The following is a 25,726-nucleotide window of genomic DNA, read 5'->3' as shown; positions in this document are numbered from 1 at the left end:
GAGAATGAAAATATTTAAAAATCAAACAGCATAACAGTTACATAAACTATTTCTAAAAACTCAAGGAATTTTTTTTTTCTTAAAAAATAGTTACTTGGATATTTCCCAAGCTACCAGTAAATAAAAAGCTCTTCCCTTCAAAGTCCTTAAGGTTCCATATGATGTACAGTGCAGCTTTAAAATATGAAATTCTTTAGCAGATGTTATGCTGGTTTGCGGTAGTACAAACTGTGAAAGATTCGGGAATCTCTTAAGTTTGTTAAAAAAAAAACAACAACAATCCATCTGCTCTAAATGTCATTCACACACGATTTCACAATGAACACAGATAAGTTAGAATGAATGAGTACTTGGAACTTTTTTAAGCCGCCTAAATAAGAATGCCAAGCACCTGAGAAGTCACGTGAACAATGAAGATTTTTCTCCTATTAACTCTGATCCTTCCCACTAACAGGGTTTCTGTGGTTCTGTGTCAAACAGAAGTTACACAGCTGCACGGAGAAAGATAATTGTCCCAGATAAGGCCTTGGCTGTGGAGGCCCAGGTCCTTTAACTCCTGAGCTTACTCGATCTACCCGCAAATGAAAACACAACTATAATGCGGGGGAAATGGCTGTTTCCCAGGAAAGGAAATGGCCTGAAAACACATCTGGCAAAGAGCTTTCTGTCCGTTTTGGCAGTCAGATACTTATTTTTAACAAAATATACATTTGCTTACCTTGTACAAAGGTGAATTCTACGGAGTCAATGCCCAATTCTAAGGGGATGACACTTAACTTGTACTCTAAATATATTGGGCCAGCTATTTTATGTCAAATGCTATATTTATATCTAATTACAACTAGAACAGGAAATTGTGCTCAACTTCATCTCAGAACTGTTTCTATTCTAAAACATACATCATATTCTTCCAGCGATCCACATTGGACGAAATTAAACCAGACAAAGCAGAAAAGTTATTTAAGCCCAAACAATGAAAGGGTATATACAATGCACATAGAAAGCTTAACTGATCCATTTAGACAATATGTTGGATTTCCAAGGATTCTTTCCTAAGCTAGCAAGTAACAATTTGAATTCAGCTCTACATTAATGATGTGGTTTCTGCACTTGCAATAGGATGGTCCCGGCTCAGATGCCCGAGGTCCACATGAGATGTCTGGTGAGCTTTCATACAAGACCCAGTGGCTCCAGCTCAAGAGGACTGAAGGCCGCTAAGAGTCTCTGGCAGTGGAATGGATTCTGTCACTCGGGATGTGTGTTTGTGCTGCACAGAGGTGATGGCCAGTACTAAATGGTGATTGCTGATCATCTCTAAAGCAGGCTGTATTTGCCATGTTAAAGAGGGGCAAAATTATTGCTTTCAATTCTCCTTAAATTCATAACCATTAACGTAAAAGACAGACACACACAGGCACTTGGCTAAGGGAATTCTTGTCTCTCTCTTCATGGAGCCTTGATTTCCTTATCTCTTATAGGGACCAAAGCTACCTTACATGTTTATACGTGTGTGTTTATATTTTTCTTCCTTTTCTTCTGTCTTTACGGTAACTTGAAGGGGCTTTCCTTTGGTACTTTTTTGAAATCCCATGGCTGGAACTGTCCTTCCTCGCATTCCAAAGTCAGGATTTAACACTAGTGTAACATGATGAGCTGCTCTGGGGAATGGAAAAGGTTGATGCAGCAACACTTTTGCAAAATGGCTCTAGACTGCATTTGTGGGTCTTCAAATCTGGTTCAACATATACCAAAATGGAGTCGAAACAGATCTTCCAGGAGGCATATAAAGGAATCACTATATAGGGAGCCTGCCTTCAGAAAGAAGATTTTTTTTTTTTGGCAGGGGGGCAGGTGTTGTGCCAGTTGTGGCTATTTCTCTAGTTCTTATTAATTATTGCATACGATTTGTGGGGGGAAGTAATAAAAATAACTTTAACAACAGTTTTATGTGCAGCAAACCTTCTAATGGTTTTCCCTGTATACTGAACATTAAATTGTATATGTAAACATGTTGACTGATTTAGATGGCCAAGATGTCTCAAAAGTCCCTCCCAGCTTAGTGTGCCAGGCGCCCAAGAGTCCCGAGTGTGCCCCTCTGTCTGCAAATGGCTAAAATCAAAACATAGTGTCCCAGCTTCATTTTTTTAGACTATTTCAGCCCTGGAAGTTCCTCATACATCAACAAGGCACTTTCCAAAAATTAAGGCCAGGCTGCCCAAATAAGCCTGCAGCAGTCACCGCCTCCAAGGCCTGCAGGCAGGGGCAGTGGGAGGAAAGCAGACTGTAGCAGGGCAGGCCGTGCTGAGGACGGCAGGCGGGAGACAGTCTCAGGAGGGGTTGCCCAGGCCTGATGGAAAATGATGTCAGCACAAACTGCCGTATAAATGCAGGGCAGCAATGTGCCTTTAAGTATGTCTGAGCCCTTTCCATGTGTTTTTCAGCTCGGCAGGGCTTTTTCAAATTGCACGCTGGCAACGCATTGCTGGGATGGTACAGGTTGGAAAAGCAAAACGACCCCGGGCCTGGGTCAGGCTGGTGGCCCCATTTCCATCCCTTGATCTGGATAAATGCTGAGTATTAAACTGGCCTGCTGGACAACAGCAGGGGTCACGGGGGCCCACAAGCAAATTCTGTTTGGCAACCCATAGCTGGGGGGCTGCCCCACTTTGTGCTGACTTAGCATCCTTTTTTGGTTTCTGGTTGCTTATGAGAGCTGCACGGATTGCTCTGGGGGAACCTGGGATGGTCTGACTGTCATAAGTCCTTTTCCACATTCAGCTAGCGATGGGTCCACATTCCACATTCAGCTAGCAATGGGTCCACATTCCACATTCAGCTAGCGATGGGTCCACGCGCCACCCACTTCCACGGTCCTCAGGAGGCCCTTTGGCTTTTCTTGTTTGCGCCTTAGGGCCTCCAACTGGGCAAACTGAGCCAAAAGGGCTGGCCACGAGGTTCTTTGTAACAGTGGCCTCTTTCTGGGAGTAGGTAGCTATGGTTTTTCTGGTGTCGTCAACCAGGGTAATAAGAACTTCAGACAGTTCCACAGAGAACACATGGGAACCTCTGAAATGTCAGTTGCTGACACAGAATATGGGGGAGAAAACAAACAGTATTAAGGAAATAAATTGCACTATGCACAGCTGTTCAGCAGAACTATTACAGAAAAAAATTGGGTGGGTAGGCAGGTGGCTTTTGGGAACCTGTAATAATGTTTCTCATCTGACAGTCTCACTTGCCTCTTGAGGTCCCGTCAGTACAGCAGGGAGGAACACCCAAGATTTTCTCTGGAGTTCTGAGACCCCCCTAGTCAAGCCACATTTAGAGTGAAGGGGTCCCAGATGGGTGGCCTCAGACCCCCAGGCTGCATGGTGGTGTTACTGGACACCCACAGCTCCAGGCTCTACACCTAATGCCTTCAAGGGCCTCCCATTGGCTCCCTGAGGCTTCCTGGTCAGTGGCCTGGCAGACCACGTCTCCACTTCCCTAGGGGCCACAGCTGAGCGCCCATCCATGCACCCTTGCATCCCAGGCCACTTCCTGGCCCCTCTCCCCACCTGGCATCCTTAATTCACTTCAGTGTGGCACTTTCTCTAGGCACCTATTCTATCCCTTTAGTAAGCCCCTGTAAGCAGCCACACAGAAGGCTGAGCCGGGGCAGCAGTCCTCCCCTGTTCACACGGTGGTCACTGCACCGTGTGCACTATCCATGGCCTTGCGGATCAAACATGGTCACCGCAGCGTGTACACTATCCATGACCTTGTGGATCACACACGGTCACCGCACTGCATGCTCTATCATGGCCTTACCGATCACACACGGTCACCACACCCCGTGCACTATCCGTGGCCTTGCCGATCACACACGGTCACCGCACTGCGTGCACTATCCATGGCCTTGCCAATCACATACGGTCACCGTGCCACATGCACTATCCATGGCCTTGCCGATTACACACGGTCACCGCACCGCATGTACTATCCATGGCCTTGCTGATCACACATGATCACCGCACTGTGTGCACTCACTATCCATGGCCTTGCGGATCACACATGGTCACCACACCATAAGCACTGTCGATGGTCATGCCAATCACACATGGTCACCGCAACACGTGCACTATCCATGACCTTGCGGATCACACACAGTCACCGCACTCCATGCTCTATCATGGCCTTACCGATCACACACGGTCACCGCACCACGTGCACTATCCATGGCCTTGCCGATCACACACGGTCACCGCACTGCGTGCACTATCCATGGCCTTGCCTATCACACACGGTCACCACACCGCATGCACTATCCATGGCCTTGCCGATCACACACGGTCACCGCACCGCGTGTACTATCCATGGCCTTGCTGATCACACATGGTCACCGCACCATGTGCACTCACTATCCATGGCCTTGCGGATCACACACGGTCACCGCACCGTGTACACTATCCATGACCTTGCGGATCACACATGGTCACCGCACCATGTGCACTATCCATGGCCTTGCCGATCACACACGGTCACCGCACCACGTGCACTATCCATGGCCTTGCCGATCACACATGGTCACCGCACCATGTGCACTATCCATGGCCTTGCCGATCACACACGGTCACCACACCGCGTGTACTATCCATGGCCTTGCTGATCACACATGGTCACCGCACCATGTGCACTCACTATCCATGGCCTTGCGGATCACACACGGTCACCACACCATAAGCACTGTCGATGGTCATGCCAATCACACACGGTCACCGCACCACGTTCACTATCCATGGCCTTGCCAATCACACATGGTCACCGCACCACATGCACTATCCATGGCCTTGCCGATCACACATGGTCACCACACCACGTGCACTATCCATGGCTGTGCTGATCATACATGGACACCACACCACGGGCACTATCCACGGCCTTGCTGATCACACATGGTCACCGTGCTGTGTGCTGTGTTGAGGGCCATGCCGACCACATGTGGTCACTGTACTGTGTGCACTCTCCATGGCCTTGCTGACCACACACGGTCGCTGCACGGCGTACAGTGTCAATAGCCTTGCTCACCACACACGGTTATTGCACTGTGTGGACTGTGGATGGCCTTGCTGACCACACACGGTGGTTGCTGCACTGTGTGTACTGCTGACAGCCTTGCCAACCACACACGGTCACCACACCGCGTGCACTGTGGACGGCCTTGCCCAGCACCTCCTACCCCCACAGACCACCTAGGCTCTCAGAGGCCAGCAAGCTACAGTCCAGGCCCGGTTTCTAACAGCCTATGAGCTAAGAATGGTTTTTAAACTTTTAAATGATTGGAGCAAATAGAATATTTCATGATGTGAAAATTACAAGAAATTCAAATTTCAGTATCACGAATAAAGCTTTACTGGAGCCCAGCACGCTCACTCAGTTATGCTGTCCCACAGCTGCTTTGCACCGCATTACCTTTGAGTGGTGGCGATGGTGGCCGTATAGCCTGCAGAGCCGAAAATAATTACCATCTGACACTGGGCAGAGTTTGTCAACTCCGGTTCTACTAGAGCTTCCCCTGACTCTCTGGTTCTGATAATTTCCATTTAGGAATCTACAGAGAGCTGTTCCTTCCATGTTCGGAACTTGAGGGAATTTGAAAAGGATGGAGTCCATGCCAGCTGCACATGGCATATTGTGCACCCAGAAGCATCACTGTCTTTCTTTGTGCTCCGACTGCTCTCTCTTACCACATCCAATTTGTTTATGGGTCTCTCCCTCTCCATACACTATTAGCTTCTTTAGGTCAGACACCCAGTTGCCTTAATCTCTATCCCCAGTGCATAGCATGGTGTCTGACATAAGGCTGGTAGACAAAAAGTACTGTGGTGTGCCCGCTTTCTATTTGTTCCTTTTAAACTACTCTATTTGCCTGGAAGACAACTGAATGACTTTTAAAACCATATATGCAGGCCAGGTACAGTGGCTCACATCTGTGATCCCAGCACTTTGGGAGGCCAAGCAAGAGGATCACTGGATGCCAGGAGTTCAAGACCAGCCTGGGCAACAATAGTGAGACCCCGTCTCTACAAAAAATAATCTTGAAAAAAGGTAAAACCACATATGTGATATTAATACCTTACAATATGCTTTTTCAAACAGGAAATAAAAAAATTGCACCCTATGCCACTGCCACTGCTTTGCATTCAGAGAATAGCAGAGCTATACTATTTGATGGTGGAAGAACGGATCCCCATTTAATGGAGCATGCCTGTAAAGAAAAGGAACGAATATTTCTAAACATACGATTATATCTTAATCCTAAAAACCCTACAGAGAAAAAATGATCTCCATCTTATGACTAGGGAGACTGAGGCTCCGAGAATGGAAGAATTTGCTGGAGGTCACACAGAAGCAGGGTTCTAACACAGGTCTCATCTTTAAGACCTATATGCTTTCTTCGACGGTGCACTGTCCGGATGGGTATAGCATCTTTAATTGGTTCCCTTAGTGGAAACCATGTCCAGAACCTTGGTGGAATCATACTACCTCTTCTACTAATGGGATCCTTCCAGAGCATGTCTTCCAGCTTTTCTGTGTGACAGAACCCTTTGGTTGTCTGGTGAAGCCTATAAACACCTTCTCAAAAGAAGACACATGCTACTTTATTCAAATGTTCAGTAGCAAGATCTAGGGCTGGGTTTACTAAAAATGTAGTTCTGAGTATTGTGGCAGCAAATAAAAATAGCTGATTTCTGAGGATGAGAAAGTCACAGATATTCACACTGTTGTTCGTTAACTATTCATAGATAAGGGAAAGGCTGTCTTTCGGTTAGAGCTTAGTAAAAAATACAGATCTTTTATGGGTAGATGTGGTCTGTTAAGTCAGTGTACCAGATATTCAGCGCTCACTGGGAATAATAAACCTTGTACCTTGAGAGATAAACCGCAGCAAAGGCAGGGGGCTTTTTCCCTATGTACACTTGGGCTGGTGAGTTAACATAGTATTAATCTCTGAAGTATTAAGTTTTAGTTGTTAAAGGAAGTGACTCGTAGAACTTACAGAGCCATAGGATTGAAGGTGAAAAATCTTGTGAGTGCACCCCTTGAATTGCACAGATGAGGACATTAGAGCTTAATTAAAACAGGGAAGTGACTTGCCCGAGTCTAATACCAAGGGGGACTAATGTAATTGATAATGTGTTACAAAATGCTGAGATGTCAACAAATTCTGATACAATAAAGAAGTTTGTGGGCCAGGCATGGTGACTCACACCTGTAATCTCAGCACTTTGGGAGGCCAAAGGCGAGTCGATCACAAGGTCATGAGTTTGAGACCAGCCTAACATGGTGAAACCCCGTCTCTACTAAAAATACAAAAATTAGCCGGGTGTGGTGGCGTGTGCCTGTAATCCCAGCTGCTCAGGAGCCTGAGGCAAGAGAATCACTTGAACCCGGAAGGCGGAGGTTGCAGTGAGCCGAGATTGCCCCACTGCACTCTAGCCTGGGCGACAGAGCGAGACTCCACCTCAAAAAAAAAAAAAAAAAAAAAAAGTTTGTGTTCCTCTTTCTACACAGACACTTAAATTCTAATTTCTCTATTGTAATGTAATGAACTTAATCAGTACAGTGTATTTTTAGAGTGAATATCCAAGTGGATTTTTTTTTTAAAGAATAAAGGTCAGAGCTCAGAAACTGATGTTTCTAACGTGACTTAATAACAGATCTTTCTATCCAACTGTTCGGAAATGAAAATCTTTTCTAACTTGGCTAGTGGTTCAAGAATCAACTAAAATCAATGAATCTATTTTTCCCTCTGAAAAGGCACACGTTTACAAGAGCCAAACTTCTTCCTCTTCATTTGTAATAACAAAAATAAACCGAAGTCCTGACCTATTTGTAGTATTTTTATTCCTAAAGGAAAAAACAGGAACTTTCATTGTACTTCAACATTAAAGTTATTACCTCAGATATTTTGCCAGCTTAGCACGGCAAAAATCAGTTTCAGACAAAAGAGATCAACTGCTCTCTCTAGGAAATACTTAATTGGGGTGGTGCCTAGGAAATGCCCAGGGGTCCTGTAACAGATCGGTTTTTCCCAGAGGGTTTCTGCAGCATGGGTCCTGGTTGGACGGCAGGCATTCTGCTCTGATTTTTCCTGTTGCCTGGCTAGTGACCCCCTACAGGAAGATAACGGCTAAGCCAGGAGGGCGGAGCAGCCCACTACACATGTCTGGCTGCTCTTATCAACTTATCATATAAGGAAAGGAAAGTGATTGATTCGGATACTGACACTGTAGGATCTGGGGAGAGAGGAACAAAGGACCGTGAAAGCTGCTCTGTAAAAGCTGACACAGCCCTCCCAAGTGAGCAGGACTGTTCTTCCCACTGCAATCTGACAGTTTACTGCATGCCTGGAGAGAACACAGCACTAAAAACCAGGTTTGCTACTGGAAAAAGAGGAAAGAGAAGACTTTCATTGACGGACCCAGCCATGGCAGCATAGTAGCCCTGCGTTTTAGACGGCAGCAGCTCGGGACTCTGGACGTGTGTTTGCCTTCAAGTTTGCTAAGCTGCTGGTTTATTACTGAAGAAAGAATGTGGCAGATTGTTTTCTTTACTCTGAGCTGTGATCTTGTCTTGGCCGCAGCCTATAACAACTTTCGGAAGAGCATGGACAGCATAGGAAAGAAGCAATATCAGGTCCAGCATGGGTCCTGCAGCTACACTTTCCTCCTGCCAGAGATGGACAACTGCCGCTCTTCCTCCAGCCCCTACGTGTCCAATGCTGTGCAGAGGGACGCGCCGCTCGAATACGATGACTCGGTGCAGAGGCTGCAAGTGCTGGAGAACATCATGGAAAACAACACTCAGTGGCTAATGAAGGTAGGAAAAAAATCCATCTGTCTTTGTGAACATGCTATTAAGATCAGCTTGGCAGCAGCTCAGGTTTTAACAACCAAAAAAAAAAAAAAAAAAAAAAAAAAAAAAAAAAAAAAAAAAAAAAGAAGGAGGATAAAGAGGATTAGAGCTGGAGAGCGGGTTGCTGGTACCCTCAAATGAAAGATAATTTCTTTTATTCTATCCCAGGGTGTGTGGGTAGTCCCCGGGGTGAAAATAATTATTTGGAAAGAATGCCAGAGTCAATACAGAAAATCTCCAAAGTTAGAAATCTTTATTAACAAGGTAGAGGAAATATACTTCCCTGCACAACTTGTGTGCCGTTCTGTTTGTTTACATGGTTTAAGCTCAGTAACACCCGTCACCAGGGAGGCTCTCAGCTGGTTGCCGGCAAGTGAGGGAAGGCTGTGAGCCGCAGCAGCCCGTGAGACCGTGACAACCATGCTGATGACCGAGGCATAACGGATGGAGTAAAGTGCTTTACCAATTTCCTGAATTTATTTACTAAAATAGGTTGTGACTCTGGGTAAAGGAGAGGAAATTAAATAAAGCAGACCTTATGTTTCTCAGAATCTCAGGGCCCTACCACTAAGGGCTTGCCGTCTGTAAACAGGGGCACGGTTCCCAAGCGTCCCAGAGGTATTCAGCACTGCAGCCCCCGTCAGTTCCAGCAACCGGTGCGGAATGCGTCCCCACGTGGGACGGTTATGTTCAAGTCATGCCACGACAGGACGGTCTGTCTGACAGTTTGTTCTTGGGGTGATTCCACTGTTTCACAGATGATCCCACTGTTTCCTAGAGTTTTTATGGAGACGTAACCGAAATAGGATATTGAAAGCTCTGTTTTTCTTTCACAAATAATTTTTTTTCACATGTAAACATGGGAACTATTTATACAAAACCGAAAACGACCCTGGAATTTTCTTTATATGGACTATATATATTCTAAAGGAAGTTTAAACAAAATGCATAAATTAATCGTTAAGTAGCATGATGATGCCATTACATCACAATGCTTACATGGCAGGGAATGTGATTATCTAAAGCTATATAAAGTCTTTTAAAAGTTGGTGAGCCTCATTTGACACATGACCCTAGAAAAAGCACAATTATTTTCTCACTCTTTCATTTCACCATAAACCTTTTGTTAGGACACCTTATCTGAATCTCAGAACGGATCTTGGAGCCTAATCTGTGCTCCTCATTACCTCCCCTACCTTCAGAGAGGAAACGACTAAGTTATTATTTGAGTCATGAGCTTAAATGAATGAATGTGAATGAATGTTCCCAGCACCACTGGTTACTGTGTCAAGAGGAGTCATTTAAAACAACAAAAACTTACCAAAATGACCTATCAAATGTAGATTTCATGTGACATAAAACTCACTAGCAATGTCTTTTTAAGCTCCTGGCTAAGGGCTCCAGTAAGTTTCCCTCCTTTCCCAGGTCACTGTGGTTTGCTTTTAAACATCTTCTAAAATTCATAGCTGTGTGAATAATTACGCTAAGCTTAAAAAGTATGCAGCAACACAGGTTGAAATATGTGGAAGGCAAACTATATCCTAAATATCTGCTTAACTTGAACTTCCTATTTCTTTGTAAATCGTCATGCTGATGTTTAATGGCTTTCCCACATCCACTGTGGTTACACAGTCACAGCGAGGCATGAAAGATGCACTGCAGTAAATATTCTAATCTGCCCGACAGGCAGGTCATCTCCTCGAAGAAAAAGCCAGGAAACAAAAGAATGCTATGCCAAATGCAAGGCTGCTAAATTGTATTTGCTTAATTAAGCTTACATTAGGTATACCTGAAACTCCATAAGCAAAGCTCATACTTCTTTCTTAGGTAAACTACCCCTTCTCTTGGGTCTTTGAGATAGCATTTAAAGACAGAAAAAGACAACGAGTTCTATGTTAGGCGACCAAAATTTCTTCCTTTCCAGGTTCACTTAGTCAATATTTGAACAGCAGTAGCACAATGGTATTTCAAAAGTCCGTCTTCAGCTGTCTAGCTAAATACCGTTTCACCAAGAATAACTTAATGTTTATCTTTTCACGGGCTCCACACCTGTTCTCCCAGCCTATCTCAGCAACGTGCACCTGAGAAAGGCAATTTGCACTCTCGCTCGGTTTACGGCTTCTGGCTTGGGAATGAAAACAAAAAAGCAAAGATGAAACCCACTTAAAGTGATTAAATGTAACCACACTGTTTGTTTTTCTCCTGTGTTTTGTCACCTGTGATAATAAACACTGATTTTCTCATGAGGAAGAAAATAATATAAAATGGAATGATAGATAAGCCACACAGTTAAAGGGTTATCATTACAACCTAACACCCACTGATTTAATTAGCACAGAAAGCAGCAGCACAATTCTGGGTTTTTCATGGTTTTACATATTTTCTTTTGAGCTATTTTTTGAAAAAAATATTTCCATATCTCCTTTCTCTCCTGGATCAGAACTAAAAATGAAAGATTCAAAAACAACCCACTACAAAATCCGTACACTTTTAGGAAATTAAAACACTTGTCAGGAAGGAAATTAAGACCAAGTTTCTGGTTCATTTTAGGGCAAATAAATAGTAGTTCAACCTCTGAGTGGTCAGCATAGCCTAGGGAGCTTAGACTAAGAAAGCAGGTTTCACATCATCAAAAGGTCCCACGCTGCCCCTTTAATCTGTCCGGCAAAGGAAGTGTCAGGCTTCTGAATGAACTCAGAGGAATATGAATGGAACAATACAGGACAGCTTACTCACTGTGTAGTAGTTAAACAAGGATCAGATAAACTCATGATCGCTAGCACACGAAACACACTGCAGTGGACCAAACACTACTCATGCTACGTCTCTCTTGCTAATCCTGCAACTAGTCTGAACCTCTGCCCTGGTGATATTAAACACACTTTATAAAAACTCACAAATAATTTAGCAAAATGGATTGTATTTTGCTAGGAGACCACAGGAATTTTTTTTTCTGATAAGAGGAAATATGGAAAGGAAAGAACTATTTCACACTGATGAGTGCCTCATACCTATAAACAACTGCAGTCTATGAACACGTTAAAACAGAATGATTTGAAAAATAAAGTTGATGCCTACTACGGAGGCAAACATTTCCCCTGCCATCGTTTTTTGTTTTTTAAACAACACAAGAACAGGCTGGAAACTGTAAATGTGAATTGCAATCCTTTTCTTTCTTTAAAAGTAATAATAGTGTATCTTTTTAATAAGATATGAGAGCTACTACTCACGAATCAATGCATAGGAAACCATGCAGTTATGCTCTTCAAACATAGCTGTTGTCACTGGGAGAAATGGATGGTGAGAGGCTCGCAGAGGAACCCAGCCCACTACTAGCCCCACCCTGCCCTTCCTAGGGACTGTGTGTGTGTGTGTGTGTGTTGTCGTGTGTGGCTACAAAACACTCAATAGCTGTATATTAAAACAACAACAATAAAACCCTGGGCTTGGTTCATTAGAGGAAAGAAAAAAATCCTATCCCATTCACAGCCACTGGTCTCCCGTGGTCCTCCTGCGGAGGACAAGAACCATTACTGCATCCGCTGGCTACATCCTGAGTGGTGAAATATGATTGTGCTCAGTGTTAGTATTACTATATAGTAAGGAATGCAGTAAGGAATGTAGAAGAGACAGTTTCACTATGGTAGGGGAACTGCAACATATTTAATTTTGGAAAATACAAATATAGTTTACTATATCTCTTATGCAATATGTATATGTATAGTATGATATGTGCCTATACAGTATATAAAATATAATACATGTTTACTCTATATGGATTATATATTATACATATATCATATGTTTTCTATGGTCAAGTAGTCTTTGTTTACTAAATGGGGTTGTCTGACATACTGGATTAACTATTTAGATATCATACTATGGGGAGATGATTATTTGCTTGCAGAGTTTAGAACTAGGAAATGGATTTCCATAACCTTACCTTCTATTGAGACACTAGATAATCCATATAGTCTAAATACTGAACTCTGAAAATCTTCTGATTTTAATCAATGTGGCTCTTTACAGTTGTCAAACAGGTTGTAATCCACAAGTTTATCTGTAAGCCAGTTACCGTAGATGAAACTTGAGAAGGATAATGGTCTTACCAGTGGTGATCAGATGCTCAGGATGGTCTGTGGTGCTTATTTTAATCCATAAAATAATTGAAATTTTGTACATTTAAAATTGAAAAACCAGAGTTCAAATCAACTCTACTGTCATGGGAGTAATTTAAAAAATAAAACAAAAATGTTATGAAAGTAAGGTATGGGCAAGGTAAAAAAATATGTCAGGCTATTAAAATGGTGGAAATAGGAAGTAGATTCTCTTTCCCCAGTCTTCCATCCCTTTCTTGGAGATTAGCACTCAGAGATTTTTTTACCAGCCCTTTATTTAAAATGCCAAATTTAATATCAAATGTACAGCGTTCCTTCTTTTTAAAACACGTACAGTGGCATTATAGCATAATCAGGATCTTTCCTGGCCCACAAATGACATGATGAGAGGTTGGAAGGAAGACTGTACTTAGGAACAAAAAGCAAAATTTGAAAGACTGAGGTAACTAAAGGTGCGTGTGGGGGCAGGGGCAGGAGAGACAGAGACACCACCTGTGAGGGAGTCAGTCAAGATGAGGAAGAGGGGGAGGATGTGGCACAACTGTTTTGACAGGGAAGAAAGGAGGTGGTTTCTATCTTTCCATATCTGGCCACAAAATGACAGCAGGGCCTGGTCAGCTTTGTGGATTTCCTGAGTTGAGATCTAGAGGATGCATACAATGAATCATGAACACGGACAGACTGTTTTCCAATTAGCTGTTCACAATTTCCAGGATGTTTACGGTACTTAATGGCAAGTCAGCAGGCAAACCATTCTATCTCTCCCTGTATATATGTGTGTGTGTGTGTGTGTGTGTACACACACATATATATCATATTAAATATATAAAATATATATTTGTTCTATAGGATAGCCCTGTAAGATTGGCTTCATTTGGCAACTGATACAGTCGACTCTAATTAAACAGGGCCCATCTAGACAGCCAACACCTATTCTCTTTTCACTACATCCTCCTTTGGCTTGAAGGAACCTAACAATGAGAATTTTCTCCTAAATTATTCTAGAATTATTCTGATATAAAGACAGCCACTGAACTTTGCAGCCACACCACTCATCACGAAGGCAGCAATCGCAACAGGGTGGCTCTGAGTCACCTTAAAGCACTTTCCACACCTCACCTCATTTTGCCCCGAGAATATCTCTAGTACACAAGTATGGTAGGTATGGTGGATGCAAGCCTGTATATTTTTTTAAGTCCCTTATAAACACGGGGCATGCTAACACCAGTACCCTCTGCAGTTTAGTAGCCTTGTACGGATTGCCCAGCGGTAAAGCAAACACGGGAAAGCATGCATATCCACTCCTCTGACAAAAGCAGAATTTTCCGTGGGGCTGCGAAGACTGCAGAAAACTGCTGAGACGAGTGTGAATGAATATGAATTTGGGCAGAAGTGTGTTATTTCTCAGTTCATTAGTGTAAGTGAGTGAACACCACACGACCCCGCCCACCCCTCCTAGGTGGGGTTTCCAGTTCGGGGCAGGAGCCATGAAAGTTGATTTATTTGTTCAAAAAATATTTATTGAGGGCCTTCACATGTCCAGGCAGTGTTGGTTCTAGGTGCCTAGAAGAAGTCAGGGGGGGAAGAAAATGCCTAAAGCCAGGCACAGTGCCTCACACCTGTAATCCTAGAGCTTTGAGAGGCCAAGATGGGAAGACACTTTGAGGCCAGGAGTTCAAGACCAGCCTGGTCAACAGAGTGAGACCCCATCTCTACAATGGGACGCAGCTGTGGTCCCAGCTACTTGGGAGGCTGAGGTGGGACGATTGCCTGAGCCCAGGAGGTCAAGGCTGCAGTGAACTATGATGGTGCCATTGCACTCCAGCCTGGGCAACAAAGTGAGACCCTAAAAAATAAAAAAAGATAAAAAAAGACAATTCCCAAGAGTCTTGCCCCAGGGGGACACTATGCTTTGGTCAGAACGTGTAGTGTAGCAGCAGCTGGTATGTGCTGCACAGAAGGGTAAACGAATGAAATGAGAAATTAAACACAGCACAAAGGGAGTCAGGCGTGTGAGGGACTGTGGGGTGGGGATGATGTGAAGTCCTTGGTCACTACACGGAAACCCTTTTATAAAGGGAAAATCAATTAGAACTATTTCTGAATGGTTGCTATTCCTATTACCCAAGTAATATACAGATATTGCAAAAAATGGAGAATATACAAAGAATGACAAAAAGTAAATATCAGGTATAATTATATGATTCTGAAATAAACATTCTTAATATTTAATGCCTATATGTATGAAAACACTGTATATGCTGTAGTACTTATTATATAGTACATATTTTAAATTACCTCTTTAACAATTTGTTTTTATTAAAAATAAAAAAAAAAAGTGAGCCTGTGAAGTTAAGTCACTGGTTGACACCCTTGGTTAGTCTTGGCAGCAATTCTCGCCCACTGGGACATCGATCTTGAGACGAGTGCAGGGCACTCCTAGGCCAGCATCAGGCCTGAGATACCAAGTCCCCACAGCAGACTTGACAGATTCCGACTGCTGAGAGCACAGCTTTGTTCTCACCTCTAGATAGGTGAGATGCCAGCCCTTCTACGTGAGGATGGAGCTGAAGCTGCTAGGAAAACAAGCAAAACCAAGCAACTGGGAATATCCTGTTTGTAAAGGAACGACAAGAAATTCCACCTTGTAATAGAATTGGTGCAATTGGTATAATTGGTACAACTATTTAATAGTTCAGAAGACTAAAAACAAATTTATGTGGCTGGGTGCAATGGCTCATGCCTGTAATCCCAGCACTTTCGGAGGCCGAAGCAGGTGGGTCGCTTGAGCTCAGGAGTTCAAAACCAGCCTGGCCAACACGATGAAACCCCGTCTCTACCAAAAAATACAAAAATCACCCAGGCGTGGTGGTACATGCCTGTAGTCTCAGCTACTCAGGAGGATGAGGTGGGTGGATCATTTGAACCCAGGAGGCACAGGCTGCAGTGAGCCAGGATGGCACCACTGTACTCCAGCCTGGGCAACACAGTGAGATCCTGTCTCCAAAAAAAAAAAAAAAAAAAAAAAAAAAAAAAAGGACAAACCACCCCCCGCAAAACAAATTATGTTATAACCAAGAGGAATTATACATGGGATATTCTTACAAACCATACATCTAGTTACAGCCCTGTTCTGGAAGTTGACAGGGGGAAATGCTGGATTTCACAGGACACAACTTGAAAGGCAGGTCGACGAAATTCAGTCTCAGGGAAGTTCCATGTGGCCTTCCCTTCCCACTATTAGAGTTTGAAAACGGTTTGAGTGTTATTGTCCATCTAACATTCTACAGATGGGATCACCAAAAATGGCCTGGCACTTGCATTATGTTACTGCTTATAAAGAAAATGATGTGAAGTTGAATGATTTGATGTAAATAAAAAGAGTAAAAAAAATCATGGGTAGTGGTTTAGAATAACAGTTTGAACCATTTGTTGGAATTAAAATGACTGTTTTATGTGTGGTTTAAAAAAAGGGGAAGGAACTCTGCCTACCACTGCCTGGACTCTAGGTCAGGTGTGCCATCCGACTATCTTTAATATTTTAATTAGATATTTCTCCATGAAATCACCTTTCTTTTCTGTCCTAATCCTTCCTTGCACCAGTTGACAAAAGATGTGAAACCTATTAAAAAACTCCTGAGAACTGCACTTAATCCTTTTACCAGAGCCCCTCCTGCAACCAGCTAAAACCTTTCTCTTTGCAATTCATCTAGAACCTGATTGAAACCTGTAGACTCTCCTGCTCCCCCTGAGGGCTCCTTTGATGGTAATTACTTTCTCCAAAATCAGACTGGTTCTCCCTCTGAGCAACTTTCCACATGTCTGTGAATTATTTTTGGAATCTTTACATTAACCTGACAACTTACCACCACAAAATATTCATAGTTGATATTTAATATATTACTATTTTAAAAACCAACAACCAAATTAAAAATATACATTAAAAATTATTACCTGTCATTTAAAAATATGTAATTTTATAATTTTTTATGGACGATGGAACTTTTTAAAGAGATGAGATACTAAGATATAGAAGTCTTGGGAAATGGATTATTTTACCATGTTGACGATGTCTTATAGAGAAGGAATCATTTCCTGTGGGCTGATAAATTATAATCATAATTGGCTTTTGGGGGCGAGAACGTGAACAAAGTCTTAAAAGGAAGCAAGCAGCCAGCCTTTCCATTTTTTTTTCTCTCTTTTTAAAATCCAGCTCTTCTAGGGTCTATTTCTAAATTTTGTCACATTTAGTCCAGACCTCCTGGGCATTTGTCACACTTACTCCCATCTTAACACTCTTGATGACTTGAGGTGGGCTATACAGGTGGCTTAATCTGGTGATAAGACTACTATTAGTCTAATATGGGTCTTATCACAAGGCTACTAGATACCACCCATATCTCCCTGTCTGAAGTACTCAGTATTTCAGGAAATACATTAGCACCTTCATTATGACTGTTACGGCAAATTTCAGGGATGAAGGTTAAACCTGGGTTGTGCGCTCGTCTCTGTATGTCACTAACAGTATCCAACTGGACATGCTACACACAGAAGATTTCTATTTTGTCTGCCCAAACCATATCTTGGTAGTTATATTCAACAGCAAAAGGCGAAAATACGCCATGAAGTTGTCTTACATGTAAATCCACAGCCAGCGCCATCCTCAGTGGCTGAATCACGTGGGACTTTATAAGGACCGTCTGACATTCGCTTTTCTGTTCAAGAAGTCCCAAAAGGGAATGGGGAAACTGCCATTTCCCCTCTGCCTGAGGGGCCTCGTAGGCCCCAAGACCACCAACCAGAAGGAAAAAGGGAGAGGTTAAAAAAAAAAAAATTTTTTTTTGAGACCATTTCAGGGATTTTGTTTCTGGCCCCAACCAGCCTCAGGAATTTAGCCAAACTATGGCAAAGGGATATGTTCATGTTCTCCCGTTGTTTGAATAAAGGCATTCTATACCAAAATAAGAGGTATCTTGGACATGATCAGATTCAAGAAAATCTAATTTTTAAAAAAATGTTGACGTGTGAAGCCGACGCAATTACCATTAGACCAGCATGCCTCTGAAGCTATTCTCCCGGGGTGCTAGTGTACTTTTAACTATGTAACCATCAGAAGACCCTAGTGAGGGCTGGCTAGGTTTACTGGTGCAATCTGAAACTACACAATAACATTTTGTTGTTGTTGCTTTACTTGTTCCTTTTCATATGTAGTAAATGATTTTTTAAAAGACTATGTTTTTTAGAGCAGTTTTAGGTTCACAGCCACATCGAGAGTAAAGTGCAGAGAGTTCCCATATCCCCCCTCCGTGGCACACACACAGCCACCTCCCCTATGATCAACATCCTGCACCAGAGTGGTGCACTGGTTACAACTGATGAATCTACATTGACCCACCATTATCACCCAGAGCCCGCAGTTGACATCTGGTGCTGTACATTCTGTGGGTTTGGACAAATGTATGAAGCCATGGATCCACCGTTGTAGCATCATACAGAGCAGCTTCACTGCCCTAAGAATCCTCTGTGCTCTACCTGCACAGCCCTTCTTCCCCTTAACCCCTGGCAACCCCTGATCCTTTTACTATCTTCAGTTTTCCCTTTTCCAGAATGTCACAGAATTGGAATCATAAAATATACAGCCTTTTCAGACTGCCTTCTTTCACTTAATGAGTGAGTTAAAAAAAAAAATCAGGAATAACTGTAGAACAATTGTTTAGTGATCTCTTGCCTTAATTAACTGGCCGAAACAATCACTGTGTATCTTCAGAAACGGTACCAGTTTTCTTACCTACATCAGTGAACTTGTAGGGTTATTATGTGTTTCAAAGAAGATGATGGCTAGCACAGGGTGTTGGAAACTGTAAGATGCTACACAATTGCAGGAACGGTAATTATAATGAATTTTAATAGGAACACCAGAAAGACACTTATCAAGATCTATACTATATCTCACATTAGTTAAAGGTTATAATTCCAGTCACCCTAATCGGGTTAAATGTTCTAACTTCTATACCTCAGAGTTATATATCTCAAAGCACATGTTTACTCGAAAGATAATGAATTCCTTTTCGACAATGAAAAGGACCATCGTAAGTGTGTGTGTAAAATGTCTGTATTCTGCATATTGCATGAATGCCTCTGTGGAAACTGCTCCAGTACTGTCATTGGGCAACACACTGCTGTGACTGCGTGAATATGGCCACATTCCATCATCATATGTAATTTCACCCCTTCAGGTTCAGTGTGAGTCGTAAGCAATGCTGCTTCTGCATGTTGTTTCTATGGCAGAAGAAGGCAGGAACTAAATGAGTATTACAAGATAGCCCGAAACTACCTTCTAAGCAGGCATTTTGGGGTTAAGCAGTCAAGCCACATATCTTAGTAGAAAAGATTCGGAATTTCTTAGAGGTACCATTTCCTCTGATTTTCTTTGGGTTCCTGACAGCATTTTCTCTGCCATAATTTCTGGAATCAACAGATGATATCAATTCTTGGTCATCTACTGGATAATTATAAACATTAGTCTGAAGATAGTTGAAGTATTAGAGTTTTATTAGACTGCGTAGTCTTTGGAATCTCAAAAAATTATTACATACAGATGTAGCTTAAAAATTCCCTAAACAAACTGGTCTTAATGGGAAATGTTGGTGTGAAAATTCTGCTCGAGAAAGCACGTTATTGTATTTTGCTGAATAACAGAAAACCATCAAATTCCAACCACAAGCTAATTACCTGTGCTTAACATTTGGGTGTATATGAAATTCCTTATTATTTTTAACTATTAAGGAATAGGTTCTTAAATTTCCTTAAACTTTTCCAACTTTAATATAAAAAATTGTTAATGACAGGAATTCCTGACCTGAATCATTTTTAACTTAACTGCAACAGTGACATGTTCTTAACAGTGTTGATGACTGGGACAAAAATGTTATGAGTTAAAAAAAATTAAGACTAATCAGAACACCAGCCCCTCAAATAACAACTGGTGATTTTGTGATGTGAAATTGTGCATATTTTCAAGTACAGCATGGCTCCCTTCTGGGTAATAACAAACACATAAATCCATGCATGTTTTTTCCTTTAATTGGACAACTTTTAATACACATAATTTGTTTACAGTTACATAATTGGCCTGTCCCGTACCATGAAGGCGTTGCAGCTGCCATGCATAGAATTAATTGATGGCACACTGTTCTTCCTTTCCCCTTCTTCACCCCTAAATACCGCTACCACTAAAATAAACAGTCTCTGCATGAGAAAGAAGAAAAAAAAATCATGAATAAGCAGCCCTCTCAGCTTAACTAGGACCCTTTCTCTATCCAGCTCAAATTTAAGTGATTTAAAATCCTAAGTCAGCATCAGCACAGATGGTCAGCTTCGAGTCAGGGGCCCAGGAGCCGTGGAAGGTAAGCACCCAAGGAAATCCCTTACCTAGCACACTTACCCCTTCTCAAAACAAGGGCCTTGGAGCGCCTTCACTTGTTGGTTTCAAAAGTCTACAGGGTTCTTGTAGAAAGGACACTGTTTATTAGGACAGCAGTCAGAGAAGGTCAAAACAGAGAGAGGCACTCCTTCCCCTTGGGCTCCTTGGGCTGTAATTGTGAAACGACAGTGGTGACCACGCTGCTGACCATCACTGTGGTGGCAGCTGGCATTTATCAGGTGCACGCCATGTGCTTACATCGTCTCACTCAATTTCACAACAGCTTGTCCTATATGGGTAAGAAACTCCAGCTCTGAGAGGTATCAGAACGTACACAGGCCGCAAAACTCTGATAAAATTTCTTCCTTTCAGAGCCTCTTACGATAAAACAGATTTTAAAAAGACTTCAATATAAAATCCACACCCCCTCTTGTGTGGGTCAGGAGGGCCAACAGACTTCACCACCAACGCCCGCCACCCTACACAGCCCACAGCTGTCACACCAGAAGCACACCCCTCACCCCGAGTGGGAACAAATGTGGAAAATCTGGGAAATGGTGAGCAGACCAGTTTTGGCACATACCCTTGTTTCCGCTTCACCCCGGAGGGGAGGTGAGGACGCGCTGGATGCTGAGTGGTTGGCTTGGTGCCAGGGCAACAAGCGGCTGTAGAGACGGGGTCACCGCACGTGTCTGGGTGCAGCCCTACAGTCGGGGGTGTGTGCAACCGCCCCACGCCACACTGCCTCACTCCCAGGACCCACACACATAGGGAGAGGCAGATCCCCCGGGGATTCAACCTCCACATGGCTGCTGCCTGAGCTGGGCATCAGTGACGCCGCCACCCTTCGCAGCCACCTAGTGGTAGCCAGTGAGTAACATCTGGAGATGGAGCCGACGCCAGGCGAGGGTTTCCAGGTTGTGGGGGGAAGGGATTCATGAGGAGGCACGATCGTTGGTATAAAATTGAAATGTAATTCTTTTGAAGACAGCGTTGTAGAAATAAAGGGTGGGCAAAATCAGTGCTGACAGCAGGCACATCTTTCATTCACAGCACGTCCCCCGTCCCCGAGTGATCACCTGGGCAAAGCCAACCCCAACCTTTTCATGGATCTAGCTGCTGGCATGGCTATAGCTAGCTCAGACTCGAGCCCTGCTGTCTCTGTTTTAGGGAATCTAGCTTTTTCTTTTCTTTTCTTTTCTTTTCTTTTTTTTAAGATATAACTTACATAGAATAAAATTCACACATCTTGAGTGTACAACTTGGTAAATTTTTGTATCTGTGCGCACCTGTGCAATGACCACCCAGCTCAAGATATAAAGGACTTCCTGCCCTGCACGTGGCTCCCTCACGCCCCTCCTCATCCATATCTGTGCGCACCTGTGTAATGACCGCCCAGTTCGATACGGAAGGTTTCTTCCCCTGCAGGCAGCTCCCTCACGCCCCTCTTTGTCTGTATCTGTGCGCACCTGTGTAATGACCGCCCAGCTCAAGATACAGAAGGCTTCCCGCCCAGCTCAAGATACAGAAGGCTTCCCGCCCTGCACGCGGCTCCCTCACGCCCCTCCTCATCCATATATGTGCGCACCTGTGTAACGACTGCCCAGCTCAAGCTACAGAAGGCTTCCCGCCCTGCACGTGACTTCCTCAGGCCCCTCCTCGTCAATATCCCCCTCTTCTCAACGCCAATCCTGACTCTGCTCTGTCACCCACCATGGGTTAATTTTGCTAGGTTTTGAATGTCATATAATTGGAACAATCAGTACATACTCCTTTTTGGTCTCTGTGATTGATCCATGCTGTTGTGCATGTTAAAGTTTGTTCTTTTCCATCACTGTGCAGTGTTTCGCTGTATAACACAATTTACATACCCATGGTACTGCTGTAGATTGACATTTGTGTTCTTTTATGGAAGTCAACACTTTAACACTTAACTGTACAAACCCATGTATCATTTTTCTTGTACTGTTATCTCTGAAATCTGTGGAGTTGGACTGACTGAAAGCTGTTTTGACTGAGTTCCAAGACTAACCTGCCTTCTAATGAAATCCACTCTTCAGAAAATACGTTGAGTGGTCTTGGTGTTTATTCCGTGGTGCCCAGAACCAACTTTTGAGGAATAGATTGATTCATTAAGTACTGGTTAAACATAATTCCCCCCAGGTTATAATCAGAGGTTAACAAGGAGGTAGTGAAATACAACAGACAGCTAAAAAGTGATGAAACTTTATCAACAGCCAATGGAAAAGAGGGTGGGAATAAAAGGAAGGACCCAAGGGCCTATCTGCTGCTCACTCTGGTCTTTCAAATCTTCCCTCCCTCCCTGATAGCACCTTCTTTTTTTCCAGCATCATCAGAGAGAGATGCTTGTTATACACAATAAATTTGCCAATGAGAGCTTGCTTCTGTGAGCACGAGGACTTTTCTTCCTTTTTTCAAATCTTTCTAAATTGCATTAAGCTTCACCTTGTATGACATATGGCCATCATTATAAAAATCCATCAGGTGTACTTTCTGTACCTTGGCTCATCAGCCTGCCTTGCAAGTTTGGCTAGTCTGATCTTTCCTCTTGAGTGCTTGCTGGGACCACTGAAATGCAAGTAAGCTGCAATGAAAAACCCAGCATTTTCCTCGAGCTGGGCAGAGGAGAGCTAGCGACCACTGGGGATAATGGTTAAGATGAGGATCAAAATCCTAATTCTGAGTTATCACTGCCATTTTCGGGAAATTTCCTAGGCTAGCATGGACTTGCCCATGAAAGGCATCTAAGTGGCAGGGGACCAACAGCTGGGAAGTGAGGCACGAGTAGAGTACTGTCAGGTCTACACACACCACCTGAAAATGCCAGGGTGCAGGAAAGGCATTTTGGACAAAGCCTTCACGTAGGTTCTAACTTTGGCCTTCTAAAGTCAAAGTGTGCCTCAAGCCACTCCAGGAGAGGGCCAAGATTCCAGTGGAACCAACTACTCATAATTTGAATCCCAAAGAGCAGCCAAAACTCCAATGTAGGTTCTTCCGCTAGGGGGGATTCAATAAAGACGCTAAACCACAAAGTTTAAGCTGGCACTTGGACCACTTCAATTTGAAACTAAATTTCTACAACTGAGGGAAGCTTTCAAGAATTCACTGCCACTGATAAAATTAAACTGACTCGTAGGAGTCATAAACCAAACTGGAGAAGTAACCACAGTGAGTTTTGGTTAAAAAAAAAAAAATGGGGGTAAGATGACTCACTGAAACAAACAAACAAACCTAACAATAGGAAAACCTCTGCCACGGCTCCCTTCTTCCGGTGCTCCCCTGGCCCCACATTCCCACCGGCATGGGAGCTTTTGTTCCCACCGAGTGAGTCAGTGGAGATGAGAATCTCTAGTGACTTGTGTGAACCAGTGTTGCTGCAGCTCTGAGAAATGGCGCTGCTGTGCTGTGTGTCACACACCATCACACAAAGGCACTCACTGTTTCATAGGAACATGTGCCCCCCTACTGATGAGGCAAGTGAGTCAGCCATTCTACGGTGGTCCAAAGTGTTGCTGTGACTCTACGCCCCTTTGATAAATAGAGAAATATCTCTTGAAATAACTTTTTCCCCTTCCAGTTGTTGAGTAAAAATTCAAGCATGCAGAAGAAAACGTCAGTTCTGAATGGCATGCTTTTTATAACTTATGGCAGTGGAGTGAAAGGGGAGAGGAACTTTCCACTAGCTTCCATTGCAAGAGACACACATGCAAGGCAAGAGGGTTAAAGAGAGGGGGCGGGCCTCCAGAACTGAAACTAATTATGGGAAAATGATTCAAGTCCCTGTACTTTTACCACAAGCATTTGGAGAATCACAATGAAAGTTTACTTCCCGAATTGCTGTGGCATGCAAGTCAATTTGGCTTTTCTGTATAATCTAATGTTATAAAACTAGTTCACCTTAGAGCAAGTGAGGATGGTGAGGTGGCAAACTATGAATTACAAGCAGAAATAGGCCACATGAATTTTGTAAAACTGGCACCAATCTACACTTCCAAAAACGCATTAGCCCGAAGGCAACCACGGTACACACGGAACACGTGCATGTTGCTCTGAGAACGCTTCTTCCGAGGTACACCGTGGTTATAAATGCTATTCACCTGAAAGAAGACAGGACTAACCAGCCAGCTTGCAAGAAACAAGGCTGTTTTTCCTAGTGATTTCAGAAGTTAGGAAAACCCGGAAGGGTACATCTTAATGAAGGTCTTACACAATTTATTAGTTCTTTTTGACTTACTAGCTTTCCGATAAACATATCAAATCATAGAGATTACAATTGAAGGCAATACCTGGATTGGGGGAAGGGGAGGAAGAGGGTACGTTGAGTTTATATCCTACCAAGTGCAAGGTTCTAGGCTAGTTGTTCTCAAACTTTCTCAGCTCACGGCACCCTTAGTGATTCACTATTTTTTCTCTATTTATCTCTAGGCCAACAGTTGCTTGTATTAAGTGGTTAGCTCCAAATAATTTAAGTATTTATGTTCTGACAATTTAGTAGCTATTTGAAAATACCAATATACATATAAATTGAGTTTTAAAAAAAGATCCTTTATTTTCTTTCTTAAGTAACCCCAGTGACTTATGAATGGAATATATTTGCCAGTTAGGCACACCTGGCTTCTCAAACTTTGGAATCAAATTGGACAATGCCACCTGCATTTTACGCTCTATGCTAATTTTCCTGTAGTACTTGCTTTTCACAAACAGCAACCACCAAAAACCTAGCTTTACAGAGGTACAAGCTGATACTGTTGAAACGGTGAGCTGCTTTGAGCTATGAATTCTTCCAGTGGCTGACAGTCATTGAACACTGCTGGGTTGCCCTTGAATATTCAGACTGTCTCCCTTACTCCAATTTGTTTGCTGCAAGGACCCAGGGTGCCTTGGCACACAGTTTGGGAATTGTGCTAACTCATTCCACTTAATTTTCACACTAGCATAGCACAGTAGGTATTTATATACCTGTTTTACCAACCAGAAATGTGATGTTAGAAAGTATTGAGCCAGTAGTTCCTAAGGAACTAAACTGGGACTCACACCGGGTGTGTTTGATTCTCAAATCTGTACTGTAATGATGAATCTGTAATGACAATGGCTTCCAATGTCACAAATATCACTACTTCCCCAACTCAATTCAATACGAATAAAGTTATTTTATTCAGTTTTTTATACTATGTCTCAAAAGTCAGAAACACTTGCATTGGAGTAGCTCAAAGCAGAACTAAATTCAATCGATTTCACTTTTCTCAGAGTAATCTTGTATTTATTC

At 43.0% G+C, this 25,726-nt stretch overlaps 2 protein-coding genes across 11 annotated transcripts in view; one reads left to right on the top strand and one right to left on the bottom strand.

The window, feature by feature from the left end:
- MCPH1 (microcephalin 1) overlaps positions 1-25,726 on the bottom strand; it is a 253,530-nt gene that overhangs the window by 86,388 nt on the left and 141,416 nt on the right.
- The window catches only part of ANGPT2 (angiopoietin 2), a 61,786-nt gene continuing 43,499 nt past the window's right edge, over positions 7,440-25,726 (top strand). Inside the window, exon 1 of one of the 4 annotated variants that reach the window (XM_001145488.7) lies at positions 7,440-8,862. In XM_001145488.7, the coding sequence (XP_001145488.1) occupies positions 8,575-8,862 (288 nt within the window). In that variant the 5' untranslated portion in view covers positions 7,440-8,574. The remainder of the gene's footprint in view (positions 8,863-25,726) is intronic. The other 3 variants (XM_054656511.2, XM_009454782.5, XM_016959057.4) reach the window with 3 other exon arrangements.

The sequence above is a fragment of the Pan troglodytes genome, chromosome 7 (genome assembly GCF_028858775.2).
Source record: "Pan troglodytes isolate AG18354 chromosome 7, NHGRI_mPanTro3-v2.0_pri, whole genome shotgun sequence".
NCBI classification, from domain to species: domain Eukaryota; kingdom Metazoa; phylum Chordata; class Mammalia; order Primates; family Hominidae; genus Pan; species Pan troglodytes.
The sequence above is the reverse complement of the archived record's forward strand: the minus strand, read 5'-3'. Positions and strand labels throughout refer to the sequence as shown.